The 16,528-nt window shown below is 40.6% G+C and overlaps 1 protein-coding gene across 1 annotated transcript; it reads right to left on the reverse strand.

Moving 5' to 3' along the window:
• Window positions 1–2,698: 2,698 nt before the first annotated feature.
• On the reverse strand, window positions 2,699–15,874 carry LOC311298885 (serine/threonine-protein kinase pim-2-like; the record flags this gene model as incomplete). The annotated part of the gene is made up of 19 exons (XM_084422213.1): window positions 2,699–2,941; window positions 3,088–3,188; window positions 3,399–3,463; window positions 5,292–5,426; window positions 5,577–8,913; window positions 9,050–9,133; window positions 9,337–9,417; window positions 9,534–9,623; window positions 9,758–9,845; window positions 9,940–10,081; window positions 10,250–10,429; window positions 10,536–10,914; window positions 11,138–11,188; window positions 11,337–11,431; window positions 11,609–11,929; window positions 12,236–12,403; window positions 12,595–12,672; window positions 14,820–14,921; window positions 15,859–15,874. The coding sequence occupies 10 exons, from the start codon at window positions 15,872–15,874 to the stop codon at window positions 9,978–9,980; spliced, it is 1,494 nt and encodes a 497-aa protein (XP_084278339.1). The 3' UTR covers window positions 2,699–2,941; window positions 3,088–3,188; window positions 3,399–3,463; window positions 5,292–5,426; window positions 5,577–8,913; window positions 9,050–9,133; window positions 9,337–9,417; window positions 9,534–9,623; window positions 9,758–9,845; window positions 9,940–9,977.
• Between the last annotated feature and the right edge of the window lie 654 nt (window positions 15,875–16,528).

Genomic DNA, 16,528 nt, shown 5'->3' on the forward strand with positions numbered 1-16,528 from the left:
CAATGTGAAGTTTAGGAGCAAAATGGAAATATTTGCACGGCTTTCTAAGATTTACAGATGGAGAATATTCCTGTGAAATGTAAGTTTTGCAAACACCATGTCTCAAACGCATAAAACAGCAACAAAATATACGCTGTTTGATGGTGGATCGATTTGATCTATGATCGACCTCTAGGGCTGCTTAAGAAACACACACACACACACACACACACACACACACACACACACACACACACACACACACTAACCCTAGCCCTAAACCAGAGCCCGTCTACGGAGAGCCTTGGCACTTCCTATTAGCCCCATTGTAACGATCTTGGTTGCAGTTCCATTAGAATTCCACTGGAGGTGATCGCGGGCGAGCGCAGACTGAATGGGAGTCTATGGGGCTAGACGGCTAAATGTGTCTCTTTCACCCGATTGCCGTTGAGAAATCTCAGATTTGATTGTAGGTTTTGCAAGTTCAACATGGGTTATAGGTCGAAAGTTGAATGAACGAGTACTTATGTCTTTTCGATTTCTTACAGGTTGAGTTGTTGTTGCCCATAACACGCTAGCATTCTGCTAATGAACGCTGATTGGTCAGTGAAGGACTGATTACGACCAGAGATACCGCTTGATGGCATCGCGGCATCCGAAGCGGGACCAGAAACAAACAAAACAAAAACTCTTCTAGCACGTGTATTTACCTGTGTCAGCTGTGTTGTCGATGCCTCGAGAGAAAAGAAAGTGCAGAGCGCGAAAGCACCAAAGTGACTGAAGGATTGCCGTAAATCAGTATATCTGGTGGTACGATGTGTATGACGTCATTGACACTTTAAAAGACTTTTTAAAGCAAATAAGTGACTCTAAAAAATCTAACACCCAGCAATGTGTAATTTCTTTGCATCTCTTTTCGAATACAGCATTCAAATTACTAGACAAAAAATTATATCCTGAGAAAAGTGTATTTTGATGGGTATACTGCCATAGACCTCCAATCATTCTGCACTCGTCCTGTGAGCGCCCTCATATGGAATCAGAGTGGAACTGCAACCAGTTCAGAAGCCGGAAGTTTACTGAGAGTGGAAGTTCTCCCCTTATTAGACATTCTCTGCTATGCCTAAACCTACATATCATACACATACACACACACACACACACACACACACACACACACACACACACACACACACGCACGCACGCACGCACGCACGCACACACACACACACAGCAGCTCATTTGCATTTAAAGGGACACATAAAAACGGCGCGTTTTTGCCATAGACTGTAAAAAATAGTTTTTGCTCACCCTCAAAAGTGACAACTTTAACATGCTATATAAAAATATCTGTGGGGTATTTTGAGCTAAAACGTCACATACACACTCTGGGGACATCAGAGACTTATTTTACATCTTGTGAAAAGGCCATACCACTCCTTTAAGCTGTTTTCCTCATGGGGACCAAAAAATGGTTCTAGAGGGAAAAGGATTTCCGATACTGTCATCTTTGTAGGGACACTTTGTTGAAACTAAATATAAAAAAGTGTATAAAATATAAAAGTCAAACTCCTCCAATGCCAATCTGTGTGTGGGCACGAGTGTAACTCTTATTTTTATTAATATGATTCTTGCGGTACCATGACTTGAATAACTGCACTAATGACTTGAAAGATAATAGTTAATTATGTGATATAATAGTGTTGTCCAGTTATGTCCTCTTCAGTGTCTGTTTAGCACCAAAAACACTCATATTTCAGAGTCCTTTCCTGATTTCTTCTCCTCTCTGTTCCATCATTACACCAGTAGATGGCGATGAGTGAGTGAGTGAGTGAGGATGGACAAATAAACCATCATAAATAGCGTTTAACAAATGTCACAATATACATAAATGTCAGACATGTAAACAGTGTGAAAGATGTGCCATTTTTCTGCCTGTGATATTGTTTTCATTTCATTTGTATCTATTTTGTCTATTATTGTTTGTTACTGTTTTGTATTTGTTATTGTTGCATAATAATAAATCCATATTAATAATAAAAAATACATCCACATTAATAAAGGATCCCAAAACAAGTCCAAACGAAAAAGCCCATTTACGATTTTCTTTAACGTTTATTACAAATATACATGCAACATTTCAATTCAAGAGATACAAATGTTAAATAAAATATAAACACGTTAAACAAAATAAACACGTTCTTGCTCAGACGTGGACAGGCTCTGAGTTTCTGTCAGGTTGGTGTTGGACTTCTGGCTTCGGGTCAAATCTCGAGCTCGGAGCTCTCAGCAAGTATGTTATTTCCTATCCAAAACAAAGAGTATATGAACAAGTCAACTCATGAATGTTTTTTTTAGAGCTAGAACAGAATTGAATTCTGTTTGGTTTACTGATTCTGTTATTTTCCTGTTTACTACAGCTTTAAAACAATCTGTATAGTATCAAGCGCTATATAAATGAAGGTGATTTGACTATAACAAGAACATTCCCAGCTAACAAAAAGTCGTCTATTAGACGTTGAATAGACGTAAATCTTCAATGTCTAATTACGGTCCACTGAAGGTTGAAAATGAACATTTAAAAGACGTCAAATTTGTCGTAAAATAGACATAAATCTTCAACGTTTACTCGATGCCTATTGACAATTGTCAATTCTCAAGTCCCAACACATTAACATGCCAAATAACATTTTAGATTAACATATGGATGAAACAAAGCTTTAAAGAGAGAATAGCTTTATTATACTTAAAACAGCACATTTTACATAAAATATAGTGCAATAAAACACGGATTTCACATTCCAAGAGTCAACACAAAACACAACTCAGAAAATGTACAGTACAAATGTTCACACTTTGCGACCTCCACCTCCAGCTCTCTCGGGAGCATGTTTAAGTGTCTCAGCCATAGCAGCCCTGATTTCAACTTCTGTGGCAGTTTAACTCCACTTCATTACTGCAGCTGCAAAAGAAAATATATTAGATGGTGCATGAATAAACCACGTCTTACATCATTAAGGCTCCCACTACACATTGTATTTACATTTAATCAGATATATTAAATTATATATATATATATATATATATAAACATGAAAAATGCAGTTACCTTTTACCACAGAGTAAGAAATGGTATCCTGGAAGGCTTTTTTCTCACTGCTACCCCGGCCCTTCATGCTGAAAGAAGCCATTAGGCTGTTGGTGAAAAGCCTGAGAATACATGCACAAAATCATAGGGTGAGGTCCACGCCTACATTCTACAAATATTCCTTTATGCTTGCATTATTCCTAATGAATCATCTCTTTCCGCATTTTTGATTTTCTATGTGCTAAGAGGAGGGCAAACAGAGCAGGCAATGAGTAAAAATGCAACTGCATAATTACATTCTATATTCTGAGCATGTGACAGTTGTTTAATACCTGTCCATCACTTTATGGACGCAGTCTTTATCGTTCCTCCCTCCCACCTTTGAGAGCTGGGACACCTGTACATAACACATGAAAAGCCACTCAATACATTATGAATAAACCCATGGTGTCGGTAATATACTGATTGTTGCCAGATTGAGCTTAAATGGGAACTGGTCATGTTGACTCATCCATACATGTTGAGTCCATGCAAAATATTATGGGACAGTAGTACACCTCTAATACAAAGGCATGAAAATACGCCTTCAAAAAATTCGTCAGTAAGTGGGGCAGCTACAGCAGAAAGTTTTTACAAAAACTGCGGTAATACCCCGCCATTCCTAAAAACCGTTGTAGTTCACGACGAGTAGAAGGAACTGGAAATAATGTAATGGCCTCAATTTTGGCATTTACCGGTTTTACCTTGCCACCACCCACAGTTTTCCCTAGATAGGTTACGGTTGCTTTCGCAAATTCACATTTAGCCAAATTAACCGTTAAGTTTGCCTCAGCCAACCTGTGAAACACTTGTTGTAGCTGATTGATGTGCTCATCCCATGTCGCAGAGTGAATTACTATATCATCCAAGTATGCCTCGCAACCCGGCACCCCCCCCAAAACGCAGTTAACCAATCGTTGAAAGGTAGCGGGCGCATTGCGTACCCCAAAAGGCATTACAGAATACTGTAAAAATGCATCAGGAGTAACAAACGCACTAACTTCCCTGGCACGCGGAGTTAATGGCACCTGCCAATAGCCTTTAAGGAGGTCTAATTTTGTCACGAAAGTTGCAGACCCCACGCGGTCAACACAATCCTCCATACGAGGAAGAGGATGACAATCAGGCTTCGTGATATTGTTAACCTTCCTAAAGTCTGTACAAAAACGGTCAGATCCATCAGACTTAATAGCGAGAATGCAGGGTGAACTCCATGAGCTGGCACTACGTTCTGCAATGCCATGCAACAGCATATAGTCAACCTGATTTTGTAAACGACGACGTTTCTCAGGATTGACACGATACGGGTGCTAGGGTTGGGCGATGTCCCCTAAATTGGCAGTTGACGATGTTTACAGTAAAACATCGCGATGGACGATGATATCGTCGGGGGGGGGCTGACCATCACGAAGAGAGAGAGAGTACACTTCTACTGTGTTTACGCCACGGGAATACTCGGCTTGGCATTTTGAAATATTTATGTTTATTTGGCCGTTTGCAACCGAAGACAAAGACTGTCCGTGTTGCGCTCGGAGCGCGCGCACAGCATCCTGTCAATACAATTCAGTTCTCTTTCGCGACTTATCGCGCTTTTGATATTTCTTTTCAATATAAAGCACATCCTGCTCTTTTCTTTCTCATTCATTCATGTTTTATTATTAATAACTTTAAACAGAATCGTCAACTGAAATCTGCGCGGATTATCAACAATACGACACATTTATAGGACATAAGGGTCTCTGCGGCTAAAGTGAAAGTACCAGCGGCCAGCGGGTGAAATGTTTCGAAATGTCTCTTTGAACAGTAAAGCACCCGTTTCAATAAAAGGATATATTAAAGTTTATATAGCCTACTTTTACATTTTCGGTGCTGTTCTAAAATGATTTTCGCCATCACCTTAAACAAGCAGCGGCTGCTTGAATCCCAGTGCAGGAGCTGTTAGGTTACCACAGAAACGTAAGCGGTTAGTTGATTGCTGTGGTGACTCGTGACACTCGCGAACAGCACTGAACACGCACGTCTTAATTTTTTGATCGTTCGTTGGTAAAGGGCGAGAGACCTTGCAAGCCACATGATTTTTGCCTAGAGCCAGGTTCCCAACCACTGGTGTACACACGAACACCAACTGCCGTGAGACTGGGCTGGTCTGACAGGGTGGGGGGCGTGGCATCACGATGGTGGCTCACCATCGTGATGTCGGTCAGCCATCACGATGGACGATGATATCGTCCATCGGCACAACCCTAACGGGTGCTGTTTAATCGGCATGTTGTCACCCACATCGATGTCATGCTGTAATATGTGTGTTTGGGACGGCACATCTGAAAAGAGTAAAACATAACGATTAATTAGATTTACAACATCTGTACGCTGTGAACAGGGTAGATGCAAAAAACAGGAATCAAGGTTAGCAAGCATTTCAGAGTTGTTTAACCGGCCCTGAACTGTAGCCAGAAAAGGGCTCTCAATACCACAATCAACTTCAGAACCGGACAGCAACTCCCAGGCCTCAGGGACAGTTTCAGCTCCAGATGTTACCTCAGAGAAATCAGGTACCTGAAAAGCACTACAGACAGGAGAACACACAGTTTGAGGCTGTTCAGCATTGAACAAAGCCAGAACCGACTTGTCCAACTGCTCGCGATCATAATAAGGTTTGATCATATTGACATGGCACAGTCTGCTTCGACGGGCACGGTCAGGAGTAGCTACAATATAGTCCCTGTCACTAACCTTCTTCTCTATGACATAAGGGCCACTATAGCGTGCTTGAAGACTAGAACCAAGGATAGGTAAAAATACCAACATTTTATCCCCAGCCTTAAATTGTCTAATCTTGGCTTTTTTGTCAAACCGACCTTTCATTTTGGACTGAGTAGCAATCAGATTTTTGCTAGCCAACTCACAAGCCCTGTGTAACTTGTAACGAAAAGAGCTGACATAATCAAGCAAATTTTCTTGTTTGAACTCACTCAACCAATTCTCCTGCAGTAACTTTAAAGGGCCACGCACGTTATGAGCAAACACTAAATCTGCTGGACTAAAACCCGTAGACTCTTGCACAACTTCTCGAACGGCAAACATCAAGAGATGTACCCCATCATCCCACTCCTTTTCAAATTCAAGACAGTAAGCACGGAGCATTGATTTAAGGGTTTGATGAAACCTCTCCAGTGCACCTTGACTCTCCGGATGGAAAGCACTTGAGAAGCGGTTGGGTGATGTTCAGCTGATCGGCCACCTGTGCAAAAACACGAGACATAAAGTTTGTCCCCTGGTCAGTTTGAATTACCCTAGGGAGTCCAAACAATGAAAAGAACTTAATTAGTGCCTTTACAACAGCGGGCGCAGTGATTTTACGCATAGGTATAGCTTCAGGAAAACGCGTTGAGGCACACATAATGATCAGTAAAAATTGGTTACCGGATTTAGTACGGGGCAATGGACCCACACAATCGACGACAACATGATCAAATGGCGCATCTACAGCTGGGATAGGATATAAAGGATATGGCGGTATGGGCGGATTTGACTTCCCAGAGATTTGACAAGTATGACATGTTTTACAGTGTAGCTTCACATCCCGTTTTAACCCTGGCCAAAAAAACTGTCTCAAGATACGGTCATACGTTTTATTAACCCCTAGATGACCAGCTAAGGGATTATCATGTGCCAAGCTAAGTATTTCACCACGAAACCGACTTGGTACAACAATCTGTGTGACAATGCTCCAATCATCCTGTGCAGAAGCGGACGATGGTGTCCATTTTCGCAACAGGACATCATTTCTAATAAAATAACCCGCAGCCATATCTGCCAGCTTTTCCTCAGAAACAACCAATTCAAACAAAGAATTTAGTGACTGATCACATTTTTGTTCAGAAATCAGATGCTTTCGAGACATATGCTCACCCCCAACTCCCCCCAATGGCTTCTGCAGCTCTAGTGAACTGTGCACACTTCCTTCATCTGACGCTGTGGAATCGACATCAATAAGTGTAGAACGTGCGATAGTGGTAGAGCTACTGTCAAATGACAACTCAGACTCTCTATCTAGATCTAACATAATGCCATCCTCTACATTTAAGACATCACACTCCTTAGTTTTAGCCATAGCACGTGTCACAGCACACACCGGAAACACGGTAGGGTATTTCTTCTGTAACTCATCCGGGCCTTCAGCAACCAGAGGAACAGCAGTGACCTCAGGGTTTACCAGAATTTTTCCGCCAGCCAAATCATTTCCTAAAAGGAAATCTACTCCCTTAATGGGAAAGGTGTCGCACGCAGCCACCGCGACTAGACCGGACACCAAATCCGACTCGAGCTTAACCGAGTGCATGGGCAAATGAACAAACTTCATTCCAAAGCCCTGCACTAACTCACTACAGTTTAATGAAGTTTCATTTGAAAGAGGCAACACACTTTGAAGAATAATAGACCTAGAAGCCGCTGTATCACGTAAAATAGTTACTGGAACTTTTACGCCGCTATTAGTCAATGAAACGACACCCTTCATAATAAAAGGAGAATAAATGTCCAAATCTGCACATTCGGCCTGAAAAGGGCGTGACCCTGAAGGGGTTTCGATCAACATGACAGGTTTGGGTTTCCTTTTATTCAGCAAAAAACAATTGTTGATCAAATGCCCACGCTTTTCACAATAAGCGCACACAGGCGTCTCACCTTAGCTGCAGTATCTTTAAAATTGTCCTGCTCGCTAGAGTACACTTGCGTGACAGGACCACGCTGTGATGGAGAGAAAAAAGATTTCTCAAAACTTTCTCTGTGCGTCAGAACATATTCATCTGCTAATATAGCAGCAGCAGACACCTTAGTCACTTTTTGTTCATTCAACTATGTTGCAATTTTGTCCGGTAGACAATTTTTTAATTCCTCCATAAGAACCAAATCGCGAAGCTGATCAAAATTTTTCACGTCTTGTGCAGAACACCAACGATCAAAAAGTGCAATTTTCTCACGACCAAACTCAACATAACTCTGGCCCTCAATTTTCTTATAGCTACGGAATTTCTGCCTATAAGCCTCAGGAACCAGCTCATAAGACCTTAAAACTGCAACTTTCACCTGATCATAATTTAAACTTACTTCAGGTGAAAGAGAAGCATACGCCTCCTGGGCTTTACCCGTAAACACACACTGCAGCAGGAGAGGCCAAATTTCTTTTGGCCACTTTAAGGTCGTCGCTACTCTCTCAAATAACACAAAGTATTTATCAACATCTCTCTCAGAAAAGGGCGGAATTAAACGAATGCATTTATTAACATCATAATCCATCTCCGCCATGCCAACTTCACCGCCCACCGGTCTAGCTCCTCTGAGACGGACCGACTCACGTCTTCCTGTCTCCTCTATTTCCAATTTACGCAGCTCAAAATCATGCTTAAGCTCTTTTTCCCTGAGCTCTAAACGCCGCATTTCTACATGTAGCTCTAATTTACGCAGCTCAGGATCTGGATGCGCAACCGCACGGGAAAAGACAGAGTTCACGGGAGGGAGCAGTTCTTTTTCAGCTAATTCAGTGTGCACTTGAGATTTGATATTTTGTTTCTTTTCTTGTTTTGAGATAGGTATTTTAAAATGAGTAGCAATAGAGAGCAAATTATTCTTAGTACATTGTTCAAATTTTGAGTAAATCAAAATCCATAATGAGACCGAAAAACACGCAGTCGAAACGAGAGAAGAAAAAAAAAAAAAACACGTCAAGCCTCAAGCCGCTCAAGCCGCCTCTCTCGGACTGTGATGGCCTTCGAACTCCACGCTGAGGTGTGAGAGAACGCCTAGATCCTGAAGAAAAATAACAAAAAAAACAGCGTTGAAGCTCATTGAAATAGTTGTTAATTCTCCTACCTCACTTATTGACATTATTGCAGGAGCAGCTGTCTTTAAAAACTATGAAGAATGCAACTGATCATGGACTCACTGGATGAGGATGCCCGACCTTTTCTGCTCCCGGACTGTGATGGCCTTCGAACTCCACGCTGAGGTGTGCGAGAATGCCTAGATCCTGAAAAAAAATAACAGCGTTGAAGCTCATTGAAATCATTTTTCAAGACCGCTGCTCCTGCAATAATGTCAATAATTGAGGTTGGAGAATTGACAACTATGGAGAATGCAACTGATCATGGACATGAAAAAATGTACTAGCCAATGGCGATTCTATTGCCAAGGTGTATGTAGAGGGTTGTAAAAAAATGTTTACTGACTTACTGGCTGACTCTGGACTGAATGCTTCTGATGATTCAGAGCTTGTGGGTGAACGGTGAAGCGTTGGACGAGAACATCCAGAAACTGAAAAAGGAACAGGAAGGTTGAAAGACTTTGTTTTGAGCCCAGACTTAAAAATACTTTATATTCCATTTGCATTGTGAGCAAGTAAAGTAGAATAAATAAAAACATGAAATTACTGTCTGAAGATGCAGGACTCTCTGGTTGTCTAATGGCGGTGTTAGCCAGTTCTGGGGGTGCAGGTAACTGGAGCAGCATTGCATTTTGTCCTGTGGTTGTTAAAAGAAATTCCAAAACCAGAAGCATCAGCAACTTAAATGACAGAAAAACTCATATTGCCAACCATTCCCTGAAGTTTGATGACTGAATTATACCACTGGACCAGCCCAGCCATTTTACTCACCCCTATGTGAGAGCTTAATCTTTGGCGGAGGAACCGGAAGCAACACTGTATCCTCTTGACAAGAACATGCACAAGATAACGATGAATACTAATGAACACAAATTTGAAAATCTCAATACAAATAATCCAGAATTGAAGACAAAAGATTATAATCCTCCTCTGCCTGTTAAACGTCCTCACACCTGAAACTGATCGAGTGAATCTCCTCAACTTCTCCAATCTAGTGAAGATCACGATGAAACCATTGATGTTGTAACATCTGCTCTAAGCTGGGGCGTTTAGTTGGATCCCGGGCTAGACACTGTCTAATCAGATCCATGCAGTCTGTACACATTTTAATAAGGAGAGAGCTGGTTAGTCATGACCATGTGACCTGGCATTTTCGCTATACGTTATATATAAAAATTCTGACACACTTCAACCTTTAACTTTCTGTACAAATCGTTTGCTTTATGTGTGTGTTTATCAATGCTACCATAATTATTCACTCACATTTGGATAAGTTGCGGTTCTGAAATATAACTTTGGCTTGTGTGATTTCCGTTCTATTAAGAAAAGGGAGACATGCGTTCGACAACTCGTACAGCAACACTCCTAGAGCCCAGACATTTGCTGGGACGGCGTGGAATCGAGGTTCTGTAAAGACTTCAGGTGGGCAGTAATCCGGAACTCCTGTAAGAAAGACATTTGCACATTGTTGAGCTTTTTTTTTTTTAAAGCATCATCAAATAATTAGTAAGTCACTACCTTCAGGTTTCCACACTCCCAAAATGCTCACCCCTGTATATGTTGCTCTCGTAGCCTTCACTACTAAACAGCTGACCGCAGCCAAAGTCTATCAGCTTGAGGTCTGTCGTGTCTTTCTTCAACAGGAAATTCTGCGCATGAATGTCATTATGGAAAACACCACGATGGATGCAGTGTTGCACTGCCCGCACAGCCTGTATCATGACGACCTGTGAGAACAAGTCACTCCAAGGTTGACGAATGATTGAGTCCAGCAAGCTCTCGCAGGGTTCGGGATACTCCATAACCAGAGTGAATCCTCTAGGATCTTCAAACCACTCGTACAGTTGTATGACGAAGGGGCTTATGGATTCTCGCCTCATCAGCAGCAGCAGCGCCACTTCTGTAACGAGAGGTTTGGGATGCCCAGGCTAGAGAGAAGATGCAGACAGAAGGTTTGCTGGGTAAAAATCTGAAGAAAACATCATTTTGAAATGTACTATTCTTGGATCTTTTTAGATGCGTTCAAAAGAGCCTTTTCAGCTCAAAGTTATTTGTTGATCACATTTATACCTAATGCTTCCTACGGGTGTATTAACTACAGTAATCTGCACTTAAACAACTCCATACACATTCAGGTTTTGGCCAACTTACAATATTAAGATAGCGATCGTTGTTAATCTTGCGCATCCGCTTGATGGCAACCTGCACACAAAAAAACCCAGTTTCAATGACAGTAACAGTATTCAAGCACCTGACCTTGTAGTAAGTATTAAACCATCTGTAAATTGTTTTAAATGTGTTTTTTTACGCATGCAAGAGCAAAATGTTTGTACAATTCAGTAAGATTTACCTTTTTGCCATCAAATTTGCGTGTTCCCAGGAACACTTTGCCAAATCCTCCGGATCCAATCATCTTTTCCACGTCATAGAGAGACTCAAAGGACTCTGAAAAACAAACAGAAAAATATGAGACAATTATTAGCTTGCTAGATCCATTGTTTTATTTAAAAAATATCAGTGCTGGTGGAAATCGGACATGTTAAAAACTTGACTCAGTTATGCATGAAATAGCAAAATCTCTCTCTGTAGACTTTACACTGCCCAGCCTTATTTCAGTCTCACCTGTTGAGCTCTTGTTCACTGGAGAAGCCTCCACGGCACCCTGAGCAGTTCGGCCAGTTGATGTCTCTGTTGGCTCGACAGGAACTTGACCCGGCAGTGGAGGACACAGAATCCTTTCGAGGCTGTCGGACCCCTGTGGGTTTGGGCTCTCCGATCCATCGCCACTCCAGCTCCACTCAGCGCAGTACGAGCCTCGGCTGCTCAGACTCAACGGCTCTCTACATATCCTCTCGACATGGGCCTCAGGGCTAGACCAAGGTGAGGATGACGCGATGCCCGGAGAAGAATCTCTGGAAGCAGTTCTCCAGGATCTGGAGCGGCCTGAGGATGGAACATTTCAGACATCAAAAACTGTTTTTTATTTATTTTATTTTTTTATAATATTAATTATCAATGTCACATCAAATTGTTACTTTGGTTTCACTTTATTTTGGTCCCTTTAAGACATTCTATAAGTAACATTGCACCTACATGTCCACTAACTCTCATTAGTAGAGTATTAGTAGACTCTACTAGAGTATTAGTAGACAGTAGAAATAATTTTAATATTCTGTAAAAACAAGCCTTATTTTGAGTGGAAAACAAGGTAAAACTGTATAAAATAATGTTGGAGAAATAATGATTTACCATTAATTGGCTTGACGCCGGAGTGATCTGGAGCAGGTGATGATGGTTCAGGAATAAAAGGCTCCACAACATTCACAGCACTACTGGAACAGCAGCAGAAAACAGCCTTCAAAGCCTTACAGATCCTGAGGAAACAACCAGGTATCTTCCTACGTTCTGGAGATATTTCTGAAATGAAGAAGAAACAAATGAAAACAACTATTAGACCCATCTGTAGTTGAAAAGGTACTTATAGTCGACAGAATGTTCAAAAGGAACCATCAAAATAAAGTGTTACCGTTACTTTAGTTGACAAATCAGCCATTGAAAATAGAAATAGAAACTAAGCCATTACTTCTTTATTAAAAGCCTATTCTGACCTCTGCGAGAGTGTTTAGACGAAGTGGACGGACGTCCATCATCTGGGTTCTGCTTCGCCCTCGTCCCGTGAGCCTGACCTGTGGACACAGAAACAGAAAACTCAGAAGACAGACAGAGATGTTAAATATCCAGGACGATCCTGGCTCTGGGTCTGGGTCGGGTCTGGCAGCGGCAGAGGTGGACAGTAACAAAGTACATTTATTTGAGCAGGGACGGACTGACAATCTGTGCGTTCTGGAAAAGTCCAGAACGGCCGTCCAACCGAGGGCCGTCGGCACAACAAAAAAGTCTAATAAAGCAATATGAACAGCCAACAGCAGGGACACTAATACGATCACTTATATGCTACGTGTAAAAAAAAGATTCGGCCTACTAGCCACTGACTTAATAGTTTTATAAGGCTTACCTAGCTATTGCACTTTTAAATTTGCTTACATTATTATTTGAATAGTTATAAGTTATAGTAGGCTATATAGCAGTTGCGTCTGATAAACATCAAATGGGAAACGCTCAAAAAGCGGAACGAAACTTGTTTGATCTGTGCGCGGCCAAAGCAAGCGGGGCTGATCTCGATAACGCCAACATTATTACACAGAGCTGCGCGATCCACTGAGAAGCATTTCAATTCAGCGCAGAATTCTCTATCTCTATTATAAACCCACAGATGACTATGTGATTTAAGTTAGTTAAAAGACAGATGAACAGGCGAAACATTGTTCCAAGAACAAACCAGTTAGAAAACATTTCACTCCACAACTTTACTGTAGTAAAACTGTAGTAAAACAAACTTTTTTTGGCAGAAATGTGCCTGTATATATTCATATTAAAAATGCTTTTACATATAGTCATGTTATTAAAGTTATTAAGTTGTTATTAAACGTAATGTTATTAAATGTAATGCAGTAATGTTTTTGTTTAGAAGTTATGGCAGTTTATTTATTTTGCATTTATATTAATACTAAATATTTGTTTTTGATAACACATATATAGGTTTATAGAGAAAAAGAAAATCAATATATATTATCATCATTTTTCAGGAATTGTTTAAAACTGTCTGAACCAGAACCAGATCTCAAGATATTTTATTATTTCACATATTATGGTGAAAAGTAAAAAACAAAGTTAAAGGTAAAGTTAAAAAGCACCATGTTATATGTATAATAAATATTTTTGAGTATAACAAACTAGTAGCCCTTCTAGATTATTGTATCCCCTGAGGTAGCCCACAAAAAGGTTGGAGACCACTGGTAAATAGTAACTATATGTTTTATAATTACAAGTTTGTGTAATTTGGGGTTTCTGTGGTCAGTGACATTTCATTATTTGTATTTTATTTTCAGTGCAGATGTAATGGCATTGTACACATATTTTTTGTTTTTATTTGAAGGCTGAGGCTTCATTAATAAACACAAGCCCAATTATCATGATTGGTTTTGAGATGTTACTTGCTTGTCTGATAGGCTACAGTATGTGGCATAGTATCAGGACATCCTGGCTAGTGTCTGTAGCGCACGGCAAGGGGCGAATGGCCGGATGATGGGCCTATTTGGGAGAAAGTCCAGGGCTGTTTTTTAGCCCCAGTCTGTCCCTGTATTTGAGTACTGTACTTAAGTACACTTTTTGAGCATCTGTACTTTACTTGAGTATTATTTTTTCTGGAAACATTTTACTTTAACTTCACTAACGTACATTTGAAAGACAAGCATCATACTTTTTACTCCACCACATTTCTGTCAAGGTCCTTGAGTAGAAAGTAGTTGGATTCTGACATCAATCTGATTTTCATTTTCAACGTTGGGTTTGGTCTTCTTAATGCACATTTTGTCATTGTTTTGGAGCACACTAGCTTATAACAGTGGCTGACATAGTCATATACTAAAAGCCGAAACTATTGTGGACGTTATTGAGAGCACTTATTCAATCTCACATTCAATCCCACTACAGGAACTGTGTTTTAGAAATACATTTCATATTGATATGAGGGTAGGCAGGCATAGATTCAGAGGCATAAGGTACTGTAAGTATCACAAACAACAATAATAAAACAATGCATTGACATTAATTTACTTTTGATACTTAAGTACTTTTAAAAACAAGTACTTCTGTACTTTTACTTAAGAAAAAATCAGTCTTTTCAACTTTTACTTGTAACTGAGTAGCCTAATATTTGACCAGTAGTATCTGTAACTTACTTTCATTCAAGTAAGGAAATTGTGTAACTTACTTTGTCCATCTCTGGGCAGCGGATCCTGATCACGGTCATCACCGGGTCTCCAAACCTCCTGACCAGCCGTCTCAGAGAAATAAGCAGCTCTCCTGCAGTGATCTTAGGATGGAATATTTCACATATCACATCGTTAGTAATATTATAATAATCAATAATCATCAATGTCTATGGTCAATTACAAATTTTTACTTAAATGTTACTCAAATTCAAAACTTTATTTCGCATGCAAGGAATCAAATAAATGTGATCTGGGTTCTTCAAATTAATGTAGTCAGGCCCCGTCCACACTACTGCGTTTTCGTTTAGAAACGGAGAATTAAACCGAATACGATCTCCGTCCACACCAGCGTTTTAGCTGCGTATTAGAATTGATCTCCGTCCACATTAAAACGACTGAAAACGCGGATCACGTGACCATTCACCAACACTGGGCATGCGCGAGCCGGTGTAAACACAACTTCATTGATAAAATTATCCCACCATGCGCTGGTTCTTCCCGGGTTAACCCAAAACCGACGCTCCATGTACACGGTCGATACCGGGAATTGTCAAACGTAAACTATTTTATCGGGAATTGTCAGTTGCACACGGGAATTGTCACATTGTCACTGTTTTACCGGGAATTGTCACAGATCGCTCGAATAATAGCTTGCCTCCGGCGCATGTAGGCAGTTAGCATTGTAAAATGCAGAATTTACTTGCACAACAGCTGCTAGAAAAGATATAGCCTACGCCATGACTGATGACACCCAATCATAGATCCGAGCGTGAGCCTCTACTACGTCATCGTTTCTAAAGTCCTCCGTTTTGACCCGTCCACACTAAAACGCCCTCCGGAGATTCAAAACTAAAAACGGGTCGGCAGCGTTTCTAAACTTCTCCGTTTTGGGTCTCCGTTTTTGCCGTTTTAGTGTGGAGTGGACGGGAGGTGCAAACGTAGCAAAAGGTCTAACGAAAACGCAGTAGTGTGGACGGGGCCTCAGTCATTGTACAACACCATTACCATAAACCATAAAAGAAAAATTAAAGCACTCACCTCCTCTTTCGCCCATCATAAGATTGTGAGCCGACACCCTCCTCCAAACTACAATAAAATCAATACAACACAACACAACACAACACAACACAATACAATACAATACAATAGAAATCTCCTCAGAAATACTCCCCTGAAAAAATCAAACAAACAAATAAAAGTAACAAGATATTCTCAGAAATTATATGACGCTTTAAAAATGTAAAGGATATATTCTCCGATGTCTTTGTAGAATAAAAGTATAAAGAGCTTCAAAGTCTCAAATTTCGAAAAAGTCTCAGCAAAAGTCTGTTAGTTCGCCTCGTCTCTCAACCAACAGACAGCGGTCGAGCGTGAAGTGTGCATACATGCAGATTTCAGAATTCAAAAAACGCGTCGCTATAGCAACTAAAATTCGAATCACTGCATGCACGCCCAGATTCAAGTGTAAATATAGGCAGAATTCATAACACGCGTTATCGGTTCGAGTGTACATATATATGCAGTCAGAATTCATAACCTTCATAGCAACTAAAATTCGATTTCACGCATGCACGCGCACATCGACTCTGATTTATTAAATAGTTACACATTTAATGTTGACGTTTTCTTTAATATGATATTCATTCTTTCAGACCAGTTTTATTATTAAAACCCGTGGAAAATGCGCGCAAAAAGGCACTAGGGAGAA

The sequence above is a fragment of the Rutilus rutilus genome, assembly GCF_951802725.1.
Source record: "Rutilus rutilus genome assembly, chromosome: 10".
In the NCBI taxonomy this organism is placed as follows: domain Eukaryota; kingdom Metazoa; phylum Chordata; class Actinopteri; order Cypriniformes; family Leuciscidae; genus Rutilus; species Rutilus rutilus.